The following is a 14,064-nucleotide window of genomic DNA, read 5'->3' on the forward strand; positions in this document are numbered from 1 at the left end:
CACTCACTATTCTGCTGGTGCAGTCACTGTATATATAATTACTGATCCTGAGTTACATTCTGTATTATACCCCAGAGCTGCACTCACAATTCTGCTGGTGTAGTCAATGTGTGAATACATTACTGATCCTGAGTTACATCCTGTATTATACTCCAGAGCTGCACTCACTATTCTGCTGGTGTAGTCAATGTGTACATACATTACATTACTGATCCTGAGTTACATCCTGTATTATACCCCAGAGCTACACTCACTATTCTGCTGATGCAGTTCCTGTGTACATATATTAGATTACTGATCCTGAGTTACATCCTGTATTATACCCCAGAGCTGCACTCACAATTCTGCTGGTGTAGTCAATGTGTACATACATTACTGATCCTGAGTTACATCCTGTATTATACTCCAGAGCTGCGCTCACTATTCTGCTGGTACAGTCACTGTGTACATATATTACATTACTGATCCTGAATAACACCCTGTATTATACTCCAGAGCTTCACTCACTATTCTGCTGGTGCAGTCATTGTGTACATACATTACTGATCCTGAGTTACATCCTGTATTATACCTCAGAGCTGCACTCACTATTCTGCTGGTGTAGTCACTGTGTACATACATTACAATACTGATCCTGAGTTACATTCTGTATTATACCCCAGAGCTGCACTAACTATTCTGCTGGTGTAGTCAATGTGTACATACATTACATTACTGATCCTGAGTTACATCCTGTATTATACTCCAGAGCTGCACTCACTATTCTGCTGGTGTAGATAATGTGTACATACATTAGATTACTGATCCTGAGTTACATCCTGTATTATACCCCAGAGCTGCACTCACTATTGTTCTGGTGCAGTCACTGTGTACATACATTACTGATCCTGAGTTACATCCTGTATTATACTCCAGAGCTGCACTCACTATTCTGCTGATGCAGTTCCTGTGTACATACATTAGATTACTGATCCTGAGTTACATCCTGTATTATACCCCAGAGCTGCACTCACTATTCTGCTGGTACAGTCACTGTGTACTTACATTACATTACTGATCCTGAGTTGCATCCTGCATTATACTCCAGAGCTGCACTCACTATTCTGCTGGTACAGTCACTATGTACATATATTACATTACTGATCCTGAGTTACACCCTGTATTATACTCCAGAGCTGCACTCACTATTCTGTTGGTGCAGTCATTGTGTACATACATTACTGATCCTGAGTTACATCCTGTATTATACCCCAGAGCTGCACTCACTATTCTGCTGGTACAGTCACTGTGTACTTACATTACATTACTGATCCTGAGTTGCATCCTGCATTATACTCCAGAGCTGCACTCACTATTCTGCTGGTACAGTCACTATGTACATATATTACATTACTGATCCTGAGTTACACCCTGTATTATACTCCAGAGCTGCACTCACTATTCTGTTGGTGCAGTCATTGTGTACATACATTACTGATCCTGAGTTACATCCTGTATTATACCTCAGAGCTGCACTCACTATTCTGCTGGTGCAGTCACTGTGTACTTACATTACATTACTGATCCTGAGTTGCATCCTGCATTATACTCCAGAGCTGCACTCACTATTATGCTGGTACAGTCACTGTGTACATATATTACATTACTGATCCTGAGTTACATCCTGTATTATACCCCGGAGCTGCACTCACTATTCTGCTGATGCAGTCACTGTGTACATACATTAGATTACTGATCCTGAGTTACATCCTGTATTATACCCCAGAGCTGCACTCACTAGTCTGCTGGTGCAGTCACTGTGTACATACATTACTGATCCTGAGTTACATCCTGTATTATACCCCAGAGCTGCACTCACTATTCTGCCAGGATGGAAAATGTTGTTCATCAGACCTAGCCAGTACTTCCATTTCTCTGTGTTCCGGTTACTGTATGCGCTTTCTGTGGTGGACAGGGGGCAGGACGGGCTCTCTGATCCATGTGCAGCCCCTTTACCATGCTGCAGTGCTTTATCTGTTCTGACACATCTCTATTACAGCATTTATTAGTGATTTGGGGAACAGTCACTCTTCTGTGAGATTGGACCACACAGTGGCCTTTGAGCCCCATTATTGGGCTTTGGGTTCCCAGGAGTGATCCGTGTTGCTGGATTAATGAGTCTCTGTCCTCAGAACACTCTGATCCTCATATGAGCCTTTTACAACAATCACTATAGATTTAATATATTTTGGGACCAGTGATTTGTATTGGATTTCACACGATAAGACAATTTCAGTGGGATCAGGACCCTTGCACTCACCCGATGCACGCGATCCCCCGAATGGCTGCTGAGCCACCACTGCTCCCGTGGACTTATCGTTGATGTAGAAGTTTCCGGCTGCATTTCTCAGCGCTGCGGTCGCCTCCTGCACCACGATCCTAAGTGAAATTATAATAGGATTTTACTAAAGAAAGAAAATCAGAGCCACGAAGACTGCAACATGAAATACTCAGCAAGCAGCGCTCCGCTCTCTTCCGATAGTTTGCTATAGTGTATCAGTACAGTTAAAACGTATCAGCCAAGCGTCCACAATGGCCGTGTTTACATATGTGAAAAAAATAACAAGTGTGAAATTGCTCATCACATGTGTCACAAAGTTGTAGACGTTGTCAATATTTACATAAATCTTATACATTGTGACGTTTTCAATGGAAGTGATCTGCGGAGCTTCTGTAATAAGGATCTGCAGGTGCGATTTGGACTATTCTCTAGAGATAAGGCTCCACGAGGGATATCTACCAGCGGCAGAGTGAGCGCTCCTGTATATGGCGGAGTCAGGTGAGACAGATGCCGGCCGTACTATCGTTCAGCCCACAGGTGTATAGGGGGCTTTATGTGGGGGGCCCGTGTCTCTGGACATCCAGCTTCACCCTGAGATGTTCATTCATTGTCTGCAGGTCAGATAAGACTGTCGCTTCAATGTTATCCATCAATGTAATATTAACTGGACTCATTTACTGCAGATAAGAGACGCATTATTGGGAAAGTAGAGATCTCCTGATGTTAGTGGATATAAGAGTCTAGGTTGGGTAATACAAGTCTCTATGAGGCTCCCTTCTCTCCGTATTCTACACTGCAAGTAGCAGAGAATAGAAGACTCCTAACTGCACAGCAAGTACGTACTTATCCTGGGCAAACACTGCCCCCGTGAGGCCATACGGGGACGTGGTGTCGATCAGCTGCAGAACCTCTTTGTACTTATTCTCTGGATAGACGTAAACAGTTAACACCGGTCCAAAGATTTCCTGCAGGAAAAATAAAGATGAGTGTATTTAATAGGGGGCTATAGTACACTAATGGATGGTGGTGTGTGGTACGGTGCTCGGCATTTGGGACACTCATACAGTGGGGAAAAAAAGTATTTAGTCAGAAACCAATTGAGCAAGTTCTCCCTCTTAAAAAGATGAGAGAGACCTGTAAGGCCCCTTCCACACATCAGTTTTTTGACGTCAGTCACAATCCGTCGGCTCGACGGATCCGTCGCAGATTGTGAAAAACTGATCCGTCGCATTCATTTTTTCCGTTTTTCGACGGATCCGTTTTTAAAAACACCCACAGATCGATAGACAGATCTATAGATAGATAGATAGATATGGGATATATATAATACATAGATATATCCATAGATATATCCATAGATATATCCATCTTTTGATATATCAATGGTGGATAGATATAGATAGATAAATAATAGTAAGGCCGATGTTTATTAATGGACAATGTTTTATTTTAAAAAAAAAAAAAAATGGCGTGGGCTCCAGCACAATTTTTTGCACCAGAGGGGGAAAGCCGACTGTCAGGGGCCAAAATTTGTAACCTGCAAAGGGGGTAATACCCATGGCCCCTTCCCAGACTATGAATATCAGCCAACAGCTGTCTGCATAGCCTTTACTGGCTATTAAAATAGGGGGACCCCAAAAAAATGACGTGGGGTCCCCCTATATTTTATAGCCAGAAAGGCTATGCAGATAGCTGCGGGCTAATATTAATAGCCTAGGAAAGGGCCATGGATATTGCCCCCCCCTCCGGCTACAAATACCAGCCCACAGCCGCCCCAGAAATGGCGCATCTCTAAGACGTGCCAATTCTGGCACTTAGCCCCTCTCTTCCCACTGCCGTGTAGCGGTGGCATATAGGGTAATAAAGGGTTAATGTCACCTTGCTATTTTATGTGACATTAAGCCCGGTTAATAATGGAGAGGCGTCAATAAGACGCCTATTCATTATTAATCTTATATTAATAAAGGGTTAAAAAAACACACAAGAATAAAGTATTTTGATGAAATTAAACACGACACATTTTTTCAAAATCTTTATTGTATGCCGATCCAGTCGAAGCCATCGATCACTTGCAAAAAAATAAATAAAAAACAAACCAACAATATACTCCCTGCCCGACGTAATCCCATTAATAACGATTGTCCCACGATGATCTCCCCTATAGAGCGGTCACATCAGCAGATGTGACCTCTCTATAGGCCTCCGATGACACACTGACTTGAGATAACCCTCCGGCAGTGTGTCTTTTGAGATAAGTGCCACAAAATGACAGGTGAACTCTGGTGACCTGTCGGTGGCGGAGTGATACAATGTGGAGGATTATCTCCGTCATTGTATCACTGGAGCCCCTGGAGAGCGGTCGCATCACCTGATGTGACAGCTCTCAACGGGTGATAACCATCGTGGGACAATCGTATTAATTGGATTACGTTGGACACAGGGAGTATTGTTGGTTTATTATTTTAATTTTTTTTTACAGGTGATCGAGGGCTTCGGGGATTAGGTGTAGATGGTGAGTATGGACTATATGTATGTATGTTTTGTTTTATTTTACATTCAACACATTAGCCGGATGATGGGACTACTACTGTCCCATCATTGGCTAATGTGTCAATCAATCACTGTCACTGTAGCAGGCATGGCCCGATGTGACTTGTAGTCCCATCGGACAATGCCTGCATACACACAAACACACACATGCAGACCCCCGCATAGCCCCACAGCCCTGCACAGACCCCCGCACACACACCTAGCCCGCACACACCATACACACACAGTGTCGGAGCATGCGTAGTTTAAAAAAATGGGAATCCGTCGACTGATTCCTTCATTTGTCAGACAGCGATCCATCGCCCATAGCCTTCCATTCTAGCAAAAATCGGACAAACTGATGAAACGTGTGGCCATCCGTCGTTAATACAAGTTTATGAGAAAAAAACAGATCCAGCGGCATCAGTCGCCGGATCCGTTTTTTTCAAAATTTGACAAATTGTGATTGATGGCAAAAAACTGATGTGTGAAAGGGGCCTAACTGACATCATAGGTAGACCACAACTATGAGTCAAAATGAGAAAACAAATCCAGAAAATCACCTTGTCTGATTTGGACAGATTTATTTTTCAAATTATGGTAGAAAATAAGTATTTGGTCACCTAAAAACATGCAAGATTTCTGGCTCTCGCAGACCTGTAACTTCTTCTTTAAGAGGCTCCTCTGTCCTCCTCTCATTACCTGTAGTAATGGACCTGTATGAACTTGTTATCAGTATAAAAGACACCTGTCCACAACCTCAGTCACACTCCAAACTCCACTATGGTGAAGACCAAAGAGCTGTCTAAGGACACCAGAAACAAAATTGTAGCCCTGCACCAGGCTGGGAAGACTGAATCTGCAATAGGCAAGCAGCCTGATGTGATGAAATCAACTGTGGGAGCAATAATAAGAAAATGGAAGACATACAAGACCACTGATAATCTCCCTCGATCTGGGCTCTACACAAGATCTCACCCCATAGGGCCAAAATGATCACAAGAACGGTAATCAAAAATCCCAGAACCATACGGGGGGACTTAGTGAATGACCTGCATAGAGCTGGGACCACCACAACAAAGGCTAACATCAGTAACTCAGATCCTGCAGCATTTGGACTATCCAGAAGAGTATTGGAAGAATGTCATATGGTCTGATGAAACAAAAGTAGAACTGTTTGGTAGAAACAAAACTTGTCGTGTTTGGAAGAGACAGAATGCTGAGTTGCATGCAAAGAACACCATACCTACTGTGAAGCATGGGGGTGGCAACATCATGCTTTGGGGCTGTTTCTCTGCAAAGGAACCAGGATGACTGATCCGTGTACATGAAAGAATGAATGGGGCCATGTATCGTGAGATTTTGAGTGCAAACCTCCTTCCATCAGCAAGGTCATTGAAGATGAAACATGGATGAGTCTTACAGCATGATAATGATCCCAAGCACACCGCCAGGGCAACAAAGGAGTGGCTTTGTAAGAAGCATATGAAGGTACAGGAGTGGCCTAGCCAGTCTCCAGATCTCAACCCCATAGAAAACCTTTGGAGGGATTTGAAAATCCGTGTTGCCCAGCGACAGGCCCAAAACATCACTGCTCTAGAGGAGATCTGCATGGAGGAATGGGCCAACATACCACCAACAGTGTGTACCAACCTTGTGAAGACTTACAGAAAACATTTGACCTCTGTCATTGCCAACCAAGGATATATAACAAAATACTGAGATGAACTTTTGTTAATGACCAAATACTTATTTTCCACCATAATTTGTAAAAATAAATGTTGCCAAATCAGACAAGGTGATTTTCTGGATTTGTTTTCTCATTTTGACTCTCATACTTGTGGCTACCTATGATGTCAATTACAGGCCTCTCTCATCTTTTTAAGTGGGAGAACTTGCACAATTGGTGGCTGACTAAATACTTTTTTCCCCCACTGTATATGACATTGCTTGTGTTTCTCATTGCAGCTTTCTGGTATTGATAAGTATGGACATTCTACAATTGGCGGGGATTCCTACAATTAGTGACATTTTATATACGGTAATTAGTGGAACCTGTTACCTCCGACATGATTTTCTCCTTCGGATCTTTGCTCTCGATAATCGTGGGCTCCACAAAGTATCCAACTCTGTCATCACACTTCCCCCCGGCCAGGATAGTGAGACTGGGAGACTCCCGAGCGTGATTTATCCAGCCCTGGATCCGTCTGAATGACTAAGGGGAAGGGAACACCGTGATCAATCCCATCCGGGTAGTAACAGCGCTATATGCATATTCTGTACCGGGAGGTATACACATACATACTGTACATATCTACACTGTATTCAGACTGTAACACTCTTGTCTAACAACTCGGAGGAATCGGCTTTTCTTTTTCAGCTGTCCATCAAAACTGTGCAAAATCTCTTTTATGCGGCATCCGATATTCTAGAAGGTGTGTCAGACCCTGGGGGGGGGCGGGTCAGGCCTTGAAGGGGGGGCGTCAGGCCCTGGAGGGGAGGTGTGTGTCAGGCCCCGGAGAGGGGGGGGGATGTCAGGCCCCAGAGAGGTGGGGATGTCAGGCCCCGGAGAGGGGGGGGGATGTCAGGCCCCGGAGAGGGGGGGGGATGTCAGGCCCCGGAGAGGGGGGGGGATGTCAGGCCCCGGAGAGGGGGGGGATGTCAGGCCCCGGAGAGGGGGGGGGGATGTCAGGCCCCGGAGAGGGGGGGGGATGTCAGGCCCCCGGAGAGGGGGGGGGATGTCAGGCCCCGGAGAGGGGGGGGGGGTCAGGCCCCGGAGAGGGGGGGGGTTGTCAGGCCCCGGAGAGGGGGGGGTGTCAGGCCCCGGAGGGGGGGGGGGGAGTGTCAGGCTCTGGAGGGGGGGGTTGTCAGGCCCTGGAGGGGTGGGGGGGAGGGTGTCAGGTCCTGGAGGAGTGGGGGGAGGGTGTCAGGCCCTGGAGGGGTATGGTGTCAGGCCTTGGAGTGGGGGTATAAGGCCCCGAGAGTTTGGCGTCAGGCTCTGTGGAGGGTGTCAGGCATCAGGCCCTGGGGGGCGTATCAGGCTCTGGGGGAGGGTATTAGGTATCAGGCCCTGGGGGAGGGGAGGGTGTCATGCTCTGAGGAGGGTGTCAGTCACCAGGCTCCGGGGGTTCAGGCTCTGGGGGATGGAGGGTGCCTGGCTCTGGGGGGGGGGTGGGTATGGAGGATGTCAGACTTTGGGGGGGTTGTCATGGGGCGGGGGGGTCTAAGGTCCCGGGTGATCAGATTTTGCTGACCTTTGACATAAGTGCATGGCCCCCCACATATATGAGTGTGTGTATATATATCTCCTTCTGCTTATCTGCCTGTTGTTTATACTTCTCTATCACTTTGCAATAATTCAGCAATTATCAAGTCTTATTGATGTTCGATTAATGGACCTTGACATTTCTGTGACGTGTAATGATAGCCCGGACCTGCAGAAGGAAGCCGGTACTTGCCTTTTCATCAATGACGGTGGACATGAAGGTGCTGAAGTCTTCTACAGGCTGGGAATTAAAGCAGAGAATCCAGGATCAGAGAATATCAGGATCCAACATTTGTTAATTTTTTACCCAAAGCTCCTAAGTGCTTGTCATGTATGAGAAAGCTGAGCGGGAACACGGGCTAAATCCTCACACAACCTCCGGCTTGTAAAGTGACACGTCCCACCTGACAAGGAACGGACGCGTCGATTCAATTACTGTGTGGAGTTAGCGGCTGCTTACTATAAATTCTGCCACGTTCCCCAATGCTCTGTTTTCTCGTCCTCCCTGACAGGGTAAGAGGCGGACGGTTCAGCAGGTATTATCCGAGGCCCAGCGCAGCCACTAATCCTATCAGACATCACTGAGCTCCGGAGGAATAAGAACGTCCTTACGGGAGGAGGAATCTGCACTCACGTTCCCCACTTTGATCTTGCCGTGCTCCTCCAGCAGCCGAGCTTTGATCTGGGGCCACAGAGAGTCTGGAGCATAGAGCCGGGAGCAGGCCGAGCACTTCTGGCCGCTGTACTCGAAGGCCGAGCGGATCACGCCGTTCACCGCACTTTCCACGTCGGCGGACTTGTGTATGAAGTGGAAGTTTTTTCCTCCACATTCTGCATAGGAAATAAATAAAGCCAAATTTAATGATGTGACTGTGGTAAATGCTAATTGCTCCCTCGCTGTTACCTCACTGGGATATTGGAAGCTCAGATATGAGGGCTCTTTGCAATGCAAAGATTAAATATGCAAATTATCTCTTCAGAGAAGGAGGACTAAAACTCCAGCGTCACCCACTGGAAGCAGCGATCTAGAGTTCAAGTCATCCTCCTCTCTGAAGAGGTACTTTGCATACTTAATTTCCCAGAGGAGCATGCATGGCTCCTCTCTCTGACCATGCCGGGCTCGGCTCCTCGCTCTGACCATGCCGGGCTCGGCTCCTCGCTCTGACCATGCCGGGCTCGGCTCCTCGCTCTGACCATGCCGGGCTCGGCTCCTCGCTCTGACCATGCCGAGCTCGGCTCCTCACTATGACATGTCACTCTGCACAAGGAGAAATGTTAACCCTTGCACCCCAATGCAAATATGTAGAGATCCCACAGCAAAAACTGCGGACATGTGGGAACGTACCCTTAGGCCCAATTCAGACATCCAGATATCACAGTCCCAGTGTGACTGTCTGCGAGCAGTGTTCAGGTCAGGAGTCTCACATGCAGTCTGCACATGGCAGTCTGTACTCGGACCTTGATATACGGATGTCTCACAATATGAAGACAATAGTTCCCTTGGGGTTGGCGTCTTAGGATCCTGTGAGTAGGACATGGGGGCAACTATAATGATGACCCCTCAATTGTAGGGTTTTACATGAGAATCATCAGTTATGTTAGACGATGTTAGAGGGCGACTCTGTTGCATTTCCAAGTTTCCATTAACATATTATCACATTATATCCGCTGAACGTCGCCTCACCTCCCGCAATGCGTGGGAATGTCCGATATCGCTCCAGCTTCTCCGATACTTGTTTCCACAGATGCCTGAAGGTTCTGAGCAAAAACAAATTTAAAAAATATTAGAATTATCTCGTTACTCATTTTTAATTTCTTTGCATTTTTTGCTGTGCGATTTCAGATGTTTCCCCCTGGTGTATACGGGGGTCGTTATATGTGAACCTTGCTGGATCAGTGTCTGCGCAGAGCTTGGCTGCGAGCCACAAGATGAAGATATGGCTGTGTTCCCATGTGCAAAAGTACTGCATTTTTTTTCTGCAGCCGTTTGCACCAAAGTATGCAGTAGTAACCTGCTCTGGATATTGCATTTTTGCTACATTTTTTCCTTTTTGTGCACTTATTGTGCAGTGTTCTATTTTTATGCTTTTTTTAGTTTCTCAGTAGAAAAATGCATGGTGTCATTAAACGTACAGCGGGCAGGAGTGTTCATGAAATCACATCCACTTTGCGGGAACAACAGATTTTCTGCACAAAAACCGCAGCATTTACGCCGTGTCTTAACTTGGCTTTAGGCCTGGTTCATACTTTAACACAATGTAATTGAATACTTTTTGTTCTTCGGATTTCCGCACTAATGTATTGTACATATTTCCTTGTAGATTCTGCCCTGTGTCGACGGAAGAGAAGTAACATGCGGGATATGGCGCAGGGGTCGTGCACTTCCACCTTGCCGCTCCTGGTGTGGCCCATTACTTACGGCATGCTCCCAGTGAAGTTTATTCCGCTTAGGTACTCTGAGCCGGTGATTGTGTCGCCAAACACCGGGCCGTCTGCTGGCACAAACTGTATGATGTTAGGAGGGAGCCCGGCCTCTTGGAGGATTTTATACACGGCATAATTGGACAGTATGGCGGTATCGCTGGGCTTCCATAGAACCACGTTACCCTGGAAGAAGAAAAGACAATCAGTCAGTAAAATATCTACGACAATGTAGCATCATAACGGAGACCTACAATGTGCCGACGGGACCCCTGCAGATCCCGAGAATAAAGAGGCATTCTTATAATAGCAGTTTCCATGAAGAGCAGCGCTCCCTGTCACCAGGCCGGTAAAGTAATAGGTAATTTTCTGATGATAGTTTTCCTTTATGCACAGCTGCTGAGCTGTTACAACGTATCAGTGTAGGTAAGCCATAAGACAGAAGTCTAGGACATGAGAGGCTTCTGCTCCCGCTCGTTTAGGCCATATTCACATGTAGCATAAATGCTGCATTTTTTACGCAGACATTACCACCTAGTTTATGGATCAGTGATCACGTCTCTTCACTGGACAATCCCTTTAAGCTCCCAGAAGACTTCTGAACATGATACATTTGTGACAATCTCTCGGGTCCAGATGTGTTTGCAGCCGCTAAACGGAAATGAGTTTCTGTTTGCTGACCAGAAGCTGATGTGAGACTGAAACACGTCGTATAATATAAAGACGGGGAATTCTTTCATTATTTCATATATGAGGAGCAAAATGCAGGTGACTGGTGACAAAAAGATCATAAGGCAAAAAATAGAAATCCCTGTAAATATCACAATAACAGAAATAATGAGCACCCGAGCCTTGAAGCACTGATTATACATCATGGCATCCATCAAAGGATCCAACCGCCGTACCCAAACATTACTGTGTCAGACACTAGTGATCGATGATCTACAGACGTGAGAATCTGCACCTGCAGATCATTCCTACCCACAACTATTGTGCAGGTGACACCTGAGCTTTATTCCCAGCCGCCTGCTCCGCGATCACAATCTAACCTGTATTTATCTGGACGGAAAAGACATTCCCAGCGCAAGTCGCGGAGATGACGGAGATGAAACACCGCAGAAATATGTGCAAGTAACAGGAGTTGAACCAGCTGCGATGAGCATGGCAGACAGAAATAACATGAAGGAAGAGGATCGGGGGCACGTTCTGTGACGGTGCTCCGAGAAACCTTCCTGGAAGTGCAAGATTGACGTCTGAATTACCACAATATGGGGCTAGTGGAAACAGTCAACTATGTCTTCTGCAAAAGTCAGATCGATCGCGTCTATGTGGCTCAGCCCTTCAGTTTTATTAGTGCAAGGCAAAACTAATAGGAGTTGTGACTGGTCATGGTGTATAGAGAAAGGAGCGCAAGATTATTGCCAAAATATCAGAGTAATATATTGGAGCACACTGCCTGCTCTGCTGATTTATTTCATGAATTTCTGGCTTTACTATGGTATTAAATAACAATTCTGCTCGACTGTAACAATGCATCATTCACTGGAAGGATAATACCAGGACCTGCACGCCTGCTGGAGCCAATGAAGTAGCGAAACGTTTGCACTACTTTCATTTGGTTCCTCTATAGTGGACATAAACCACTCAGGAACTGTACACTTACCATCAAGGCCGGGGCGCCAGCCAGGTTCCCCCCAATAGCCGTGAAGTTAAATGGAGAAACTGCAGCGATAAACCCCTGAGGAAGACAAGGATGAATTTCAAGATTTACTGTATCTGATGGTCATGTGCCTTTTCTCTGTCCACCACTGTCTTTCCCTTACTGGCCCCTTACCTCCAGGCCCCGATACACCATTGTGTTGGTGCTGACCGGCACACTGATCGGTTGCTCTTGTTGCAGCTGCAGGGCATATTTTGCATTAAAGCGGAAAAAGTCGATAAGTTCGGCAGCAGCGTCGATTTCAGCTTGGATGACGGTCTTACCCTGAAAGAAAGTTTGTAACTTATCGTGAGGCTGAATTTCTCTACATTTATCATCTCACTTTCTTTTTATGACTGAAGTTACAAGGCTAAAGAGTGAGGCTGCACCACTTAGACCGGTCTGTTAGATGCAACGTCATGGATGAGATGTATGTATCCAAATCCCCATCCATATCGATCACTCATGGTCACTCGGACAGGACGGAGATATTGATGTAGGTGCTGATGGAAGTTCGATTTCAAAAAGTTGTTTTGTTTCTGTGATTAGTTTCAATGATTAGGTTTTTAATCAATGAAAGGTGGAATAAGCTCATTATGACGGCAACATTCTGGTCTGAAGACAAAAGTATCCAGAAATCATCAATTTACTAGAAAAAAGCATAAGAAAGAAGGGGGGGAGCGGATGTTACATCGAGTCCCGCTGACCTCTATGGGGATGGAGCCAGCAATAAAGAGCTGCAGACTTCATTCACCATCATCTCAGAGCGAATACGTTTTTTACCTGTCCAATCATAGTCTTAGCCAGAATCTCCGCTCTCCTGGGGCCGCTAAGGAGATCCGCGGCTTTGAAGAAGATCTGTGCTCGATCTTCCACCGGCTTCAAGTCCCATTCCCTCCGAGCAGACAAGGCGGCATTGATGCCTTGATTCAGCAGTTCCTGCGACACAAACCCTGATCGTTATTATCGAGGAACAGAAATATATAAAAAAAAAACAAACAATTCTTCCTAATCTGCAGCAGCGACAAACCCGAGCCGCACTCACCGCGTCTGCATAACAGTATTTGGCCACTTTGTGTGAATGGTTGAAAGGCTGAAACGAAAAACAATTACTTTAGGAGAGAACTTCTCAGCTGTGATAAAAGCTCATTTCAGAATTGATCATATTATCTAAAGAAACTAATGGCCGATCTAAGGATACGTCATTTACTGATCTATGGGGTCGGCGTCCCACCACTAGGACCCTCAACCATCATCAGAACAAGGAATAATCTCGTCAAAACGGAGTAGGAAGCCAGATGCCTGCCTACCGCGCTCCAGTCATTCCTTATGGGTTTGCCAGAAAAAGCAGAGCACGGCTCCAATGAATGGAGCAACAATTGCGCATGCACACAGACGCTTGTGCGGGTCCCAAGAGTTGGACCACCACCCATCAACAAATCATCATCTATCCAGACTTTTAAAAGCAACTCAAATGAAGGCGCAAAAACCCCACAAGGGGCCATTGTTTCCATCATTATTTGCAACAGGACAAAATCTTCCTCTTCTGGTTCTGTAATGGAAGATCTTACCGATCGCTGGTATCGGACATCCTTCGTCCACACCTCTTCTCCCCCCACAACACAGGGGATTTCTTCCGTCTTGCCTTTAAGACCCTCGAGCGCCTAGTTGTACAAGAACGGTATAAAAATCAAATGTGCACAGGACAACCCGACATTTTTACGGGTCAAGAACCCCAAACTATAAATGCAGCTGATGACGCGTCTCGCATCGTAAAACCTTTAGTCAATTATTGACTGTATGTGGCTGGAAATAATCCACCTGACCCGA

At 46.0% G+C, this 14,064-nt stretch overlaps 1 protein-coding gene across 1 annotated transcript in view; it reads right to left on the minus strand.

Annotated features, from left to right (window-relative positions):
- The window catches only part of ALDH4A1 (aldehyde dehydrogenase 4 family member A1), a 31,687-nt gene that overhangs the window by 3,615 nt on the left and 14,008 nt on the right, over nt 1-14,064 (minus strand). The window contains exons 3-14 of the mRNA XM_073570299.1: nt 13,806-13,898; nt 13,280-13,327; nt 13,018-13,173; nt 12,370-12,519; nt 12,199-12,273; nt 10,534-10,721; nt 9,799-9,872; nt 8,749-8,945; nt 8,308-8,355; nt 6,912-7,064; nt 3,164-3,285; nt 2,300-2,418 (exon numbers count right to left, since the gene is read on the minus strand). Coding sequence (XP_073426400.1) covers nt 2,300-2,418; nt 3,164-3,285; nt 6,912-7,064; nt 8,308-8,355; nt 8,749-8,945; nt 9,799-9,872; nt 10,534-10,721; nt 12,199-12,273; nt 12,370-12,519; nt 13,018-13,173; nt 13,280-13,327; nt 13,806-13,898 — 1,423 coding nt within the window. The remainder of the gene's footprint in view (nt 1-2,299; nt 2,419-3,163; nt 3,286-6,911; nt 7,065-8,307; nt 8,356-8,748; nt 8,946-9,798; nt 9,873-10,533; nt 10,722-12,198; nt 12,274-12,369; nt 12,520-13,017; nt 13,174-13,279; nt 13,328-13,805; nt 13,899-14,064) is intronic.

Source organism: Dendrobates tinctorius, unplaced genomic scaffold (assembly GCF_039654945.1).
Source record: "Dendrobates tinctorius isolate UK_male_01 unplaced genomic scaffold, ASM3965494v1 ptg000028l, whole genome shotgun sequence".
Lineage (NCBI taxonomy): Eukaryota > Metazoa > Chordata > Amphibia > Anura > Dendrobatidae > Dendrobates > Dendrobates tinctorius.